The sequence below is a fragment of the Lottia gigantea genome, assembly GCF_000327385.1.
Source record: "Lottia gigantea unplaced genomic scaffold LOTGIsca_27, whole genome shotgun sequence".
Classification (NCBI taxonomy): domain Eukaryota; kingdom Metazoa; phylum Mollusca; class Gastropoda; family Lottiidae; genus Lottia; species Lottia gigantea.
The window spans coordinates 787050-801762 of record NW_008708846.1 but is presented as its reverse complement, the minus strand read 5'-3'; the positions used below and the strand labels follow the sequence as shown (position 1 = coordinate 801762).

Sequence of the window (14713 nt, the reverse complement as noted above, 5' to 3'; positions counted from 1 at the left end):
CTAATGCGTTCACAAACAAATTTTGACGCATGGAGGTGGTGGAGGATAGATAACTATAATTCTTACTGATCTGGATGCTTTTTGAAATTTACAATTCAAACTTTCAAAATCCCCACGGACTCCATGCTGGATTAAATATCTTTTGGAACAAGTGCTGTCAAAGTTGAATCATATAACCATGATTCAGTAATGGCTAGCACATCAATCGAATTGTCCAGGATAAATTCATTCAGTTGTGTTGTTTTATTTCTTACTGACCTAGCATTAATTAAAGCACAAGTAACATTTGATTTTTTAAACGCCCACATGGAAATCATGGAAGTCTGTCAACATTTCTTGTGAACACAATACAGTTTTCAACTGATTTTAATGAAATTTGGTGTGATCATTTATATTGATATCGAAGAATTTTCGAACTTTCTCTTAAAAACTGATACGCTCATTGTTGGTGACTTTAACATTCATGTTGATAATGATCTTGATTCAGATACGTTACGTTTGAAAGAAATATTAAACAATCGATCTTTTAAACAACATGTTTCGTGTTCTACTCACACGGCAGATCTTGTTATTGCTAATGAAGAAGTGAAGATTGAAGATCTCCTTGTCCAAGGCAAACTGATATCAGACCATTTTGCAGTGATATTCAGACTTGATATACGGAAACCTGAACCTATTAAGAAATCCATATCCTACAGAAACTACAAGACTTTTGATAATACTGCATTTAAAGAGAATCTTCAAAACTTAAATATTAATAGTATCATTTGTCAAGATGTCCATAAGAAGGCAGACCTCTACAATTCGTTGCTTCTTGCTGTGTTAGATAATATTCTGCCAGTGAAAAAAAACCAATTAAAATCTGTCCTAATACAGTGGTATACAGATGAAATCATCCAAGCGATGCGTTACAGAAACAAGGCAGAAAATAAATGGCGTAAAACAAAACTGACAGTTCACAGAGAAATCTATAAATCAACAAGGAATCGTGTGAACAAACTAATTGACGAAGCTAAGATTAATTTTTATTCTAACAAAATTGAGAACAAGCAAAAGGAACTATACAAAGTTGTTAATTCTTTATTAGATTATAACTATGGGAATACTATTCTACCTGATCAAAAAAGTAATTGTGAACTTCCAAAGACTTTTTCAGAATTTTTCAGTACCAAAATAACAAATATAAGATCAGACTTGGAGTGTATTAATGATAATTTTGATTTTCAATATGATGTCTTTGACAACCTATCTAACCCATCTGTATTCAGTAATTTTAGTCCAGTAAATGATGACGTTGTAGGGACTGTGGAATAACTCTGGAATAATCTGCCATTTAGTTTAAGATCAATTACCTTTGTTTATAGTTTACAGTTTTAAGAAGAAATTAAAAACACATCTCTGGCCTTTTCATAGAGTTAAAGTTTTAAAATTAATAATGTATCATAAGTTGTCTATTTGTATTTTGTTGTATTTTGTTGTTCATGCTATATGTTTCCCAGTAATTTATTTTTTATATTTCATGTATTTAGTTTTTGTTTATGTATTAGGGCCTATATTGTACAGTGTAATTGAACACAAATGTGAAAGGTGCACGATCAAAAAAACGTATATTATTATTATTATTATAGGGGTATGCAGCGAAATGGGGGTAGTTGCTAGCCTGCCAGGGAGTAGTGTAAGTACAGATTTACTGCAAATGGAGTAGTTGCAGTAAATCTGTAAGTACTTATACTACTTTCCTTCCATTGTATGCTTCTCCTGCCTGCAAGACTACCAGTAAATCAACAATTCACAACCCTACAATTGACACACACCAGTGTCCCTCTACCTCAAGTTGCTACCTTCCCAACTCTGTATCACACCATGCTGGACCAACCAAAGAGGCTGGTACTGGCATTAAGGCAAGCTATTCCGCCTTTGCATTTCTTTTTAATCGCTTCCCTATTTGACCCGGGAGCCTTCACATTTGATTCAAAATGCCTCTGCATTGTTTAAGTATAACTAGGTCAAGAATTCACTCTTGCTTAGTTGACCTGAAGAGTTCAACTTGAAGAAGCTGGTCAGGCCATACACACCAGATAAAGGGTTTCCTAAAGTAAAGTTCTTTTTCCTTTGTCCTGATGTATACAAATATACAATAATTAAATATTTTCAATAAATATATATACTGTGTACTCACAAAATCCAATTCAAACTTCTATGTAAATCAGGATCAACACTCTCTAAATCGTCTAGTGTTGTTGGTTTACTTAACAACTGTTTATAAAAAGGCATAGTAAAACCACCATCTAAATAATGCCCATGAAATATTGCCATTCCAATAACACGGCCAACAAAATGAAGATAAGACAAATGATCCTGGAAAACAAGAAATAATCAATTATAAATGTTATAAATGCTTAAGAAAATTAAAAAATCAAACTTGAAGTTTCAGGAAGAGGATTACAAGTACCGCAAATATCACATTACAACACAAACATGCAGAACAAGACTTACCTTTGTGCTTCTATGAATACATATTAAGTGGGCAACAAACACCCTTTTACTCAACATTTTTAGAACCATTGATCTGGTTATAACCAAATACAAACTTGACCAGATCTCATCAATATATACATACATAGTAAGTTTTATCAAGATCAGATGAAAACTTCAGCCCTAATGTGCCTACAAGAAATGTGAATTGATGGACGGTTGGAGGCGGATTATATACATCCACATTTCCATGTGAACATAAAAGCAACGCCCACTGGCAGCTTTGATTTTGAATAGAAATATTTGGCAGTACAGTAATAGACCTCGAAGTCAGTCACCCCAGTAGATTGTGACTGACTTTTGCAACTAGTTGTGGGTTTTCAACTAGCTGAAACAAACTCGATCACAACTGGTGGATTGGGCAATAAAATCAATGGACTGCCCCAAGCATAAGAAATTGCAGTGAAGAGTTATATATATATTATATTTATTATAAATACGAATATGGTTTGGCTTAACGTCTATTTTATGGGTAAGTTTAAGTGGCCTTATTAATTTGTAATGGCCTTAAAAATCCCCCAAAATGATATCATGGCTATGTTTCAATGCTTAATTATTATGTGTGCTAGGTCTGTTTAAGTGACACCAAGTTCATATTGGCATAGATTTCCCCAATAGACCAGAGGGAGAATTGTCACCTGAGAGAAGCAAAATCTGACTTAACTTTTCTAGAGGCATTTTTCCTCAGGAATCCGAATCTGGGAGGTAAAGTGCCGGGTCAGGGGCGTTTTTGAGTTATTCAAGGTCAAAGGTCACGGAAGGTCAAATAATGCAAAAAACGTTAAAAATTGAGAATTTAACTACAAAATGTGAACAAAATTCATTGATATCAACTAGAAATTGACAAAAGCCCATTAGTGTGAATCGGCACTATCTATAAGTCCCAATTCTTTAAGGTAATCCAGGTCAAAGGTCACGAAAGGTCAAAATAGGTCATGACATTGTGAAGATGAAGTTTGTAATAGCTTGACACTATGAAGATGTAGTTTGTAATAGCTTGACATTGTGAAGATGTAGTTTGTAATAGCTTGACATTGTGAAGATGTAGTTTGTAATAGCTTGACATTGTGAAGATGTAGTTTGTAATAGCTTGACATTGTGAAGATGTAGTTTGTAATAGCTTGACATGGTGAAGATGTAGTTAGTAATAGCTTGATATTGTGAAGATGAAGTTTGTAATTGGTTGACATTGTGAAGATGTAGTTTGTAATAGCTTGACATTGTGAAGATGTAGTTTGTAATAGCTTGATATTGTGAAGATGAAGTTTGTAATAGCTTGACATTGTGAACATTACTATAAATTAAAATAACAATATGCTTTCATTAAACACCATCTATTTAGCTAATACGATTCTAGTCTTACATGATCAAATAATTACATGTTCAAATACAAAATAGTTGGGTTCAATTACAGCCTTATTATTTATCTTTTGATCAGCTTTAATCAAAATTGATGACAACAAATTCAAAGTTTCAAAACATTTTCAGGAGAATGATCCACTAAATCTAGAAATACAAGGCATGGTTTTTATAATTTTAAGAAACTAACATCATTGGCATGATTTATTAGTCTACCTCTTGAATATTTTGAAATTCTACAAATTTTACTTCATTAAAGGGACAGATGCGCCTTCAATTCCATCTGTGTCCAATTCAATTCTGCGTTTGAATGCCAAAATGATGACTCGTCATTTTAAGATTATACTCTGTGATATATAGAAAAGACATATATAGATAAAGTGAGTAAGACTCACAAGGTATTTTTGAAGGAAATAGACTATTTACATATTTCCAAGACTAAAATCAACCCTCTAAAATGGCACATCTGTCCCTTTAACCAAAACTGGAGGTATAAATCTAGAAATGCTGGAGACACTTTATATTGCTATTACCATAGGAGATCTTTAAACTTTAAACTACAAACAGGGTGTTTTTTAGTTGTCAAGGGAAACTATGGTGGATTCGGATTCGGATTATATTTCTTACGTTGTTCAGTTTTCGGGTTGATAAAAACATGACATAAGAGATTCGATTATATAATAACGTACCATAAAGATTATTGAATTGTTCAGCATTCAAAATCAAAATGGATGGGAATGTAGAAGAGTTTGAATGTGCTGTATGTCTTGGACCATTCCAGGAACCTAAATTATTGGATTGTCATCATACATTTTGTAGAGATGTCTGGAAGACCTGGCTAGTTCCAATTTGGCGCCATCAAATGTGTAACAAAAAATCGGCAAAATTCATGATGGCGGGGTGAGGAAGTTTCCATCAACGAGTTCAGCAAACAGAACAGGAGATACAGATTCTGCTCCAAACCTCCTAAGGAGGAGCTGAAATGTTTCTGAGAAGACTGTAACACTATTTTGTGTTCGACATGCCTTCTTGGTCAACACCAAAACCATCCTTTTCTTAAAATCAAAGACTCTAAAGACGTCATTTTAGAAAATTACAAAGATCATAAAGACAGTCTGAAACGTAAGTTAGAAGAATTGAAAACAGTGAAGAATATAGCCGAGGATTCGTTGAAAAAAATCAACGAATATCGACAAACAGCATTGAGTAGTTGCCAGACAGAACTTCAGAAAAATTACGATCAAACACTGTACACAGTAAAGCAAATACCCTGAAATCTCAGATAGAGAAAGATAGTCGACCTATGTTTTCTCCCCCCGTATCTGACGTCCTTAGTACTGCATATACAGCGTGCTAATTTATTGGCGGCTGTCTGATCAGCCAATCATAAAACTGTTCGACGACGTGATTGACGGTGAGCCTGAAGGATTATTGATTGAACACTTCGCCAACGGCGTTTTAGACGAATTAGGCCTACTGTGATTCAGAGATTTTCAAATTGTTAGTTACATTTGTTTCATGCATGTACATGTACTAGTAAATGATTAATTTCGATAAGAGTTTTAACAACTAATTGATATTGCTTATGACATGGTCAATGAGATCCGTCATTCCATTTTAAACTATTTTGACCTGGATTGCCTCAAAGAATTGAGACTTATAGATAGTGCCAATTCACACTAATGGGCTTTCGCCAATTTCTAGATGATATCAAAATATCATTTTGTAGTTAAATTCTCAATTTTTAATGTTTTTTTTTCGTGACCTTTGACCTTGAAAAACTCAAAAACGCCCCCTGACCAGGCACTTTACTTCCCAGATTCAGATTTTGCCCCCTCTCGCCTGACAATACCCCCCTTCTCCCTCTGGTCTACAAGGGAAAATTAAAGAAATAAGTTATGACATTGAAAACAGTCTACCATTTGTGAACAAGAAATTGAAATTTGTATGCAACAATTTTGCAAAAAAAATAAATAAATTTTTAAAGGTTAAAATATTACGTAATGAGATTAATTTGTCTTCTTGCTCACTGATTTGACACCAAGATGTGAAAGTTTAAACCCACAGTTTTGTTTTCAATGTTGTATAACACGCTAAACACCCTGTCAATCATTTTGACAAGTTTAAGATTTTATGAGAATACATTCTAATAATGTAAACCATATTGATGTTAGGACTGTTTATTACAGAATGTGATATAGTTGTCCTAGTAGCAAAAATGTCAGATTTCGGTGGGCTATAAATCCGGAAGTTGATGTTTTTTTTTTTCATCCAATATCAGTATATCTATAGATAGCTGAGGATATTATGGATAACAATTTACTTTAATAAAAAAAAACTTGCGACGTTTCGACAATGATTCCTTATCAAGCAATGATACAAAATGACCCTTCAAACATGTTTTCATTTCTAATTATCATTTACCTCTGATGTTAAATCCAGACAACTGACAACAAGCCTATTTTAGTCATTATCAATATTTGCCTATGAGGTCACATTTCAGTTAAATTCCAAGATGCTTTAATTTATATTACAAATTGTAATTTACAATATCTATGTTATAAATAGTTAAATCCCTCAGACCAATTTTCCCCATAACCATTTAAACTAGTATAATGTTGCTTATAGAGTACGGAAAGTCTCAATATGGTGTACTTTTGTATTTGATAGATATTTAATGATTGAATTTAATAACACTATCCTTTTTGATGCAAAAAAATTCCTGGGGGTGAAAAAGCGATATTTTGATGGAAAATCAATGATATGTACGGAAAACCCGGAGCTCGTTCTAATGTATGCACGACGTATATTGTGGACTTGGAGCGGTGGCCTCTGGGAACACAACACTGACAAGTAACAACAAACATGACAAGTATTTCAGGAAGACAATCTGTACAATTCTTCAAGCAAAAAATGATTCTTCTCATTCAGAAGAGGAAGAAGACAGATACGAAATGTTTGAGGGTGTGATGGGCTATCATTTTAAGCCAGTTAGGCGTCCTCAGGGAGGGGAGAATGCCATTGGAGGAAAGTGTTTTCATATGAAAGGCCTACTAAAACTGCCTTCTCTTATAAAAGATTGATTTTGTTTTACGGCTGTAACAAGACTTTACACAATATTGGGGGATCGCTGACGGTATTTTAAAAACATTTCCCAGTGTTATGTAAATAAATATGGTAATGTCAATAAATGAAAATAAGGCATATCACGGCGCAATTCACCGTGGGTATCGAAAAGTGGATAGTAATGTTAATTTTTGTCAAGTAAATAGAATAAATTGGATAAACTAATTATGAGATTAGGAGACTAGGCTAAAAAAAACAATAATATATAATAGTCATGCTTTTGAGGACATTATAAACTGTATTAACAAAGAGGAGGTTATGTTACTATCTATTTATTGATAGATGAAACATGTTGGACTTTAGGAATACTAAGTTTTTTCAATAGCAGATTATGTTTTTTGAATGTTTACCCATGTGTTGTGCTATAGAGTATCCACATTATTTGGATCATCTTTAAATGAACCTGTAAATAACTTTGTGAAATGGTTTGTGTGTCTTCTATTTAATAAGACACATGAAATGGGGGGCGTATATTGATGTAAACACTCTAGAAGGCATAATTATTGACCGATTTTGCCGAAACTTGGTGTGTATGTTCGTAATCACCCAAGGATGAACCCTAAAGAAAATCAGAAGAATCGAAAAATATTTAGTATGAGTTATTGTCCTTGTTCTTGGAAACTCTTTCAATTTTTAGCTTGTAATCATTCTAGAAAGCACAATTCTTGACGAATAATGATGAAACTTGGTGTGAAGCTTATTGAAAATCAGAAAAAATCAAAAAACATTTAGTAGGAGTTACTGCCCCTGTTCTTGAAAATGTGTTCAATTTTTAGCTTGTGAACACGTTTTCAAGACCAAAGGCAATAACTCATACTCAATATTATTCAGTATCACCGTAAAGAGTTCAAAAGAAGTGTTCAACTGAAGGTTGAATATTTCATACTGGTGATTGTAACAATCACCAGTATGAAATATTCAACCTTCAGTTGTACTGCTAAATATTTTTATTCAAAATCAAAGTTGCCATCGTGCGTATATTAGTAAATATTCTAGAAGGATCAATTCTTGACAGATTTTGACGAAATTTGGTGAAATTGATTATCATAACCCATGGATGAACCCTATGTGTTTCATAGGAGTTATTGACCTCGTTATTTTAGCTCTTAAACACTATGGTTTGAATAGAATTTAGTATATTTGTTTAACGGGTAATTACATTACAATAAGCCTCTCCCTAAAAGTTTATTATTAATAACTGCTCCCTTGTATTTTTCCCTCCTCCATTTTCTTGTAAGCCCCATTAACAGAAGTACAGCAACAAACAGATTAAGAAGTTTTAATGTAGTTAAAAGTTATTTTTGTAATGAATGCTAAGGAGATCCACTCTTCAGGTATATTATTGAAACTGTATTATGATAATTGTAGTGTGACATTGTGTTTATTGCATTATTTGAACCTGTTATTTGGTGTCATTGAATTGCAAGTTTTATACGAGCACGTGCTAGAACATTCTTTTTTTTGTATATCATATTCACTAATGATATCCATATTATAAGATTAATCCTGTCTTGTCAGTGTGCAAACAGTTAATATAAGAGAAATGCAACTAGTTTCAGATTTGCTTAGATTAGGCCTAGGATTATTTAATTAGTCAAAATGTCAAGTCATTCATTATGTTGTGCTAATTCATACTAAGACTAAGATATTTGTTTTGTATATTTCCAGAATTTCTATAACTTGATGAGTTTTGAGTTATGCACAACTGTATGTTGAATTATTGATGATGATTAATAATATATTCAGTAAAATCTCCAAGAGTATACCATTCTTCAATTCTTGGTCACTCCATTGTTTTCTGAAGATGTGTTTTGATATTTGAATCAACTACCAGTACAAGTTTAGTATTAGTTTGGAAGATAACCAAGTCAGAACACAAGTGTATTCCGAAGTTTCCAGTCCAGCTAATAAGTACTACATGGTGGATTCTGAGTTGAAGTTATAGACACTCTACAATAACTATAATAGATATTATTGTATTTTTATATTGTTCAATTTGTAATTGATTGTTTATCATGTCAGATAAGGGTAAAGTTACTTCTGTAGTGGGGGGAGGTAGTCAAGATATAGAAATTGAGAATTCTAATGAGGCATCAGGTAGCACTAATGCAACAGGTCAGTCAGTTCTAGAACAACTGAATTCTAAGAGAAAATTGCTAAGAGGCAAGATAACTAGGTCCATAACTAGAGTTCGCACAGCCATACGCAAAGATGAGACAAATTGTAGAAGGCTTCATAGAGAATTAGATGAAATTCGTAAAGATTATGCTATAGTTTGTCAATATCATAGTGAATTGTAGGATTATTGTGATGATTCTCATACAGGACGTTTAGACCAATGGGAGACAGACTTACAAATGATTTGTATGGTATTGAGGAAGAAGTTTAAGACTATATAAAGAGTTTACAGATTGGTGAACAGAGTCAGCTTTCTTCAGACAGGTCTGTGGTACAACAGAATCGAGCTGTTATTGATACAGAGAATACAGCTTAAGATGCATTTAACAGGAGAAGCTGAAAGGTCTATTTCTGGACTAGGATCATCTGGTTCCATGTATGCTACAGCCTGTAAAACTTTAAAAGAGCAGTTTGGTCAGTCAAGTGCTGTTGCACGAGCCCATATCCAGAAAATAACCAAAGGGGGAAAGATTTCTAACTCAGATAGACAGGGATTGAGAGATTTGTCCATTGATGTAATTAATTGTATTGCTGTTTTAGAAAAGATCCAGTATTTTTCAGACATTAACGCTAAGGTGAATTTGATAAAGATAGTAGAACGTCTTCCAGATCGTTTGATGGATAAATGGAAAAATACAGTTCCAGATATACGGAGTAAAGGTGAAGTTCCTTCCATAATGCATGTTAGTCGCTTTCTTCGTAAACAGGTTACCATTGCCTTTGATCCAGATTTTGGTGAAATGGAGAAGAGTTATAGTAAGAAATATGATAATAGTTCCAGTGGTAATTTCCAGAGGAATAAGCCTAAAGGAGTTCATTCAGCTCAACCAGAGAAGAGAAGTTTAAAATGTTTTATTTGTCTTGCTGGTCATAGAGTTTCAGAATGTCCTACATTTCTTGATAGTTCAATTCAAGATAGATTTAAACTTGTTAGTGATAATAAGCTTTGGTTTAGTTGTCTAGTCAAAGGTCATCGTACCGCTGAATGTCGTACAAAGGTTTCCTGTGGTAAAGATTCTTGTACGAAGAAACATCATTATTTACTACACACTGATCCAATACCTGCTAGCAGTACCGTTCCTGTGAAGACTGTTCTGGACAGAAGAAGCATCCTACCTGTTGTTAGAGTTATGTTTAGGTCTTGTCATGGTAATTATAGACAGGGTACTTCCATTAATAGGAAAACATTTGCTAAGGCTTTAGGTTTGAAAGGTCCAGTTCAGCCTTTAAATCTTTCAGTTGTTGGAGGTGATAGATTTCAAGTTTCGAGCAGTCGTAGATTAGATTTCTGGATTTCTAATTTGAATGGAGGTGCAGATTACCAGATTGAGGCTCATGAGATTGAAGAGACAATTGTTAGTGTAGAACCACTTGATAGGTCTTGGTTAAGAGGTTTTAGTCATTTGTCAGATAAAGAGTTTCCTCATAAAGCTGGCCCAGTTGATCTGATTTTAGGGGTTCAGTACAGTCATTTATTTGTGGATTTAGAATGTCGCACAGGATCACCCTTTGAACCAATAGCTAAAAGGTCATTGTTAGGATGGTATGTGATGGGATCTGATAAATTTAAGGAATCTTCAGTAAGTTCTGTAAGTTTTGTTGATAAAGTAAGTTTGGATAAGTTTTATGAGTTTGAGACAATAGGTGTTCAGGCTCCCAGCTGTTCTTGTCCATTGAAGATAATCTCACCTGCAGATCAGAGAGGATTAGATTTGTTACAGTCTTCCTGTCATAAAGAAAATGGTAGATATGTTATAGCTTTGCCTTGGAAGAAAAATCCAGACCTTTTACCAAACAACTACAATTTAGCAGAAAAGCGTTTGATTTCCTTGGAAAGAAGTTTACAGAGAAATCCTGTAAGAGCTAAAATGTATAACGAAGTTATTTCTGATTATGAAGCCAATGGTTGGGCAATTAGATTGTCAGAAGAAGAGCTATGTTCAGATATTAAACCAGTATATTATCTTCCACATCATGGAGTTTATAGAGCCGACAAACCAAGTACACCACTTCGAGTAGTATTTGATCCAGCAAGTTCTTATGGAGGAGTTTCGTTAAATAATTTCTTATATAAAGGACCTTGTTTAATAGGAAATTTGTTAGGTGTTTTGATAAGATATCTCAAAGATGTTTTTGCAGATTAGTTTGCCCGAAGCTGATACCCATGTTCACAGGTTTTTATGGCGTAATTTAGAGGTTAACGAAGAACCAGTTATTTATCGCCTTGTCAGAGTTACATTTGGAGATAAGTCTTCACCAGATATGGCCAGTTACGTTATGTTACATTTGGCAGATATTTATAAAGAAGAATATCCTTTAGCAGCACAAGTCTTAGAAAGGGACAGATATATGGATGATTTGATCCATTCTTGCTCATCACCAGAAGAAGCCTCAAACAGAATAAAGGAGTTAGATGAGATATTAGCCTCAGGAAGTTTTAAAATCAAGGAATGGTATTCATCATCGAAGTTAGTGCATCAAAAGCATACCAGTGGTTATTCTGAGAGAGAATTTAATAGTGATGTTGAAGTTCCAAGTCATCAACAACTACCTGAAATGGGAATAAAGCTTGATGGAGAAGAAGGTGTCAAAACATTAGGTATAGGTTGGAATCCTTATACAGACACAATTTATTTTGAAGTCAAAGGTCTTCATCTTGATACATTCACAAAGAGGAATGTCCTGTCAAAGATGTCAATGCTTTACGATCCTCTTGGTCTAGTATCAGCTGTTACCATTAAAATGAGAGTATCTATGCAAGCTATTTGGAGATCTAAACAGTATGATTGGGATGATACTCTTCCAGAGCCCATGGTTAATTTATGGAAGTCTTATTTTAGAGAAATAGAGAATTTGAAGACTATAAAATTCCCAAGATGTTTAAAGCCACAGAATGTGAAAGGTTTAGCAGAATTACATATTTTTACTGATGCCAGTATCACAGCTTATGGTGCAGCAGCATATATTGTTTGGTTGCGCCTCTCCGTCAAAGCACCATACCAAGATTGGAGCTGATGGCTATGTTAATTGGTGCACGAATTGGAACTACTATTATATAAGAATTTAAATTAAAACCAGGGAAAGTTTATATTTGGTCTGATTCTAAGATAGATTTAAATTGGATTCGTTCTGAGTCAGTTACTCTTAAGGCATTTGTAGGTGTTAGAGTGTCTGAGATACAGTCTTTGTAGGATTCGTCATGTTTTCATTATGTTCCTATAGAATGTCGCTGATGATTTAAGTAGAGGTATTTCTGTCAGTAAAATGAAAAGTCGATGGATAAATGGTCCAAGTTTTCTTCATCTCCCTAAAGAAGAATGGCCGCATGAAGAGATAGAACCTATTACAGATGATACTGAGAAGAAGAAGGTCAAGCAAGTGTCTAGTGTTACTGAAGTTCAACCTGTTATTGATTCATCAAGTTTTCGAATTTTAATAAGTTGTTGAGAGTTACAGCCTATTGTTTAAGGTTTATTTATAATTTAAGGTCCAAGTCAGAAGAGGTTGTTTACAGCCACAAGAATTGGATGATGCTGAAAATTATTGGATATCTACAGTACAAATTACAAGTTTACCAAATTGGGAAGAAGGTTATAAAGATTTAGCTCCCTTTAAGGATAATAATATATAAGAGTAGGTGGTAGATTGAGACATTCTCCATTGTCTTATGATCAGAATCATCCTGTGCTGTTACCAGGCAGTCATCATATTTCTAGGTTAATTATGCTAGATACTCATTGGAAACTAGGTCATGTAGGTTCAGAAAGAACACTAGGTGAAAGTAGGAAGAAATTTTGGATTCTTAAAGGTAGGAATCTTGTTAAGGCAATTGTTAGGAATTGTGTTGTCTGTCGTAAATTGCGTCAACCAACTCATTCAACTTTAATGGCTGATTTGCCATTGGAGAGATTACAGCCAATGTCTCCACCATTTTCTGTCACAGGTGTTGATCTGTTCGGTCCTTTTAATTTAAAATATGGAAGAAACAAAACCATTAAAGCATGGGGTGCTATATTTACTTGCGCCACAGTGAGAGCTATACTCTTGGAAGTTGTTAATGATTTGTCAACTCAGTCATTTTTGTTAGCTTTACGTAGATTTGTTGCTTATCATGGTTGGCCATCTGTAATTTTGATAATGGAAAGAATTTTATTGGTGCTGAAAGAGAAATTAGAAGATTTTTTGAAGAAGGCAAAAAGCAGATAGAAGATTATGTAGTTCTTCATCGAGTGAAATGGAAGTTTTCTACGCCACTGAGTCCACATCAAGGGGGAATTTACGAAAGTTTGATTAAGCAAGTGAAAAGATCTTTACGTGTTGCAATTTGTCAACAAATACTCAACTGGAATGAGATGTCTACTGTTTTTGCTGAAATTAGCTGTCTTATTAATAGCCGTCCCATAGGATATCGTCCGGATAATCCGAATGATCTTCAGCCCATTACACCAAATCATTTCATTATTGGTCGGTCCAGTATAGATGTTCCACAAGGTCCTTTTGAGGAAACAAGAAATCTTAGGAAAAGATTTGAGTTTGTTCAAAGATTGGTGCAGCAGTTTTGGAACAGATTTATTTGAGACTATATGCCTACTTTAATGAGGAGATCCAAATGGAAAACAAAAAATAGACAGATAGCTGTAAATGATGTCGTCCTGTTAGTTGATTCTTCTTCCCCTCGTTGAAAGTGGGACTTGGCAAGAGTGATAGAAGTATATCCTGGAGCAGATGATATTGTTCGCAATATTAAGGTTAAAATCAAAACTGGAGAATTTAAACGGTCTGTCCAGAAATGTTGCCTCATTTTGCCATCTGATGATAATTAGTTCTCTCAATTTCGTGGGGGCCCGAGGGTTGGTTTGAATAGAATTTAGTATATTTGTTTAACGGGTAATTATATTATAATAAGCCTCTCCCTAAAAGTTTATTATTAATAACTGCTCCCTTGTATTTTTCCCTCCTCCATTTTCTTGTAAGCCCCATTAACAGAAGTACAGCAACGAACAGATTAAGAAGTTTTAATGTATGTTGTATTATTGATGATGAATAATAATATATTCAGTAAAATCTCCAAGAGTATACCATTCTTCAATTCCGGGTCACTCCACACTAAAAGGAATGATTCTTGCCGGACTTTGACAAAACTTGGTTTTATTATTCAGTACCGCGTTTAAGATTGAATATTAGACTTTTACAGTTTTCACGAGGTAAAATTTGAACAAGAACATGGGCAGTAACTTATACTCAATATTATTCAGTATCGCCCTAAAGAGTTCAAAAGAAGAGTATGACTGAAGGTTGAATATCCAGATTGAATATTTGCCTTCTAGAGCTAAAAATTGAACACGTTTTCAAGACCAAAGGCAATAACTCATACTCAATATTATTCAGTATCACCCTAAAGAGTTAGTTGAAGGTTGAATATTTCATACTGGTGATTGTTACTGTACTGCTAAATATTTTTATTCAAAATGAGAGTTCAACCTTGGTTGATTACCAACACTCACACCAAGTTTCA

The 14713-nt window shown here is 34.1% G+C and overlaps 1 protein-coding gene across 1 annotated transcript in view; it reads right to left on the bottom strand.

The window, feature by feature from the left end:
* LOTGIDRAFT_117914 (hypothetical protein) overlaps positions 1 to 14713 on the bottom strand; it is a gene marked incomplete at both ends in the record, with an annotated part of 94819 nt that overhangs the window by 13150 nt on the left and 66956 nt on the right. The window contains one exon of the mRNA XM_009056239.1: positions 2180 to 2358. Within this exon, the coding sequence (XP_009054487.1) occupies positions 2180 to 2358 (179 nt within the window). The remainder of the gene's footprint in view (positions 1 to 2179; positions 2359 to 14713) is intronic.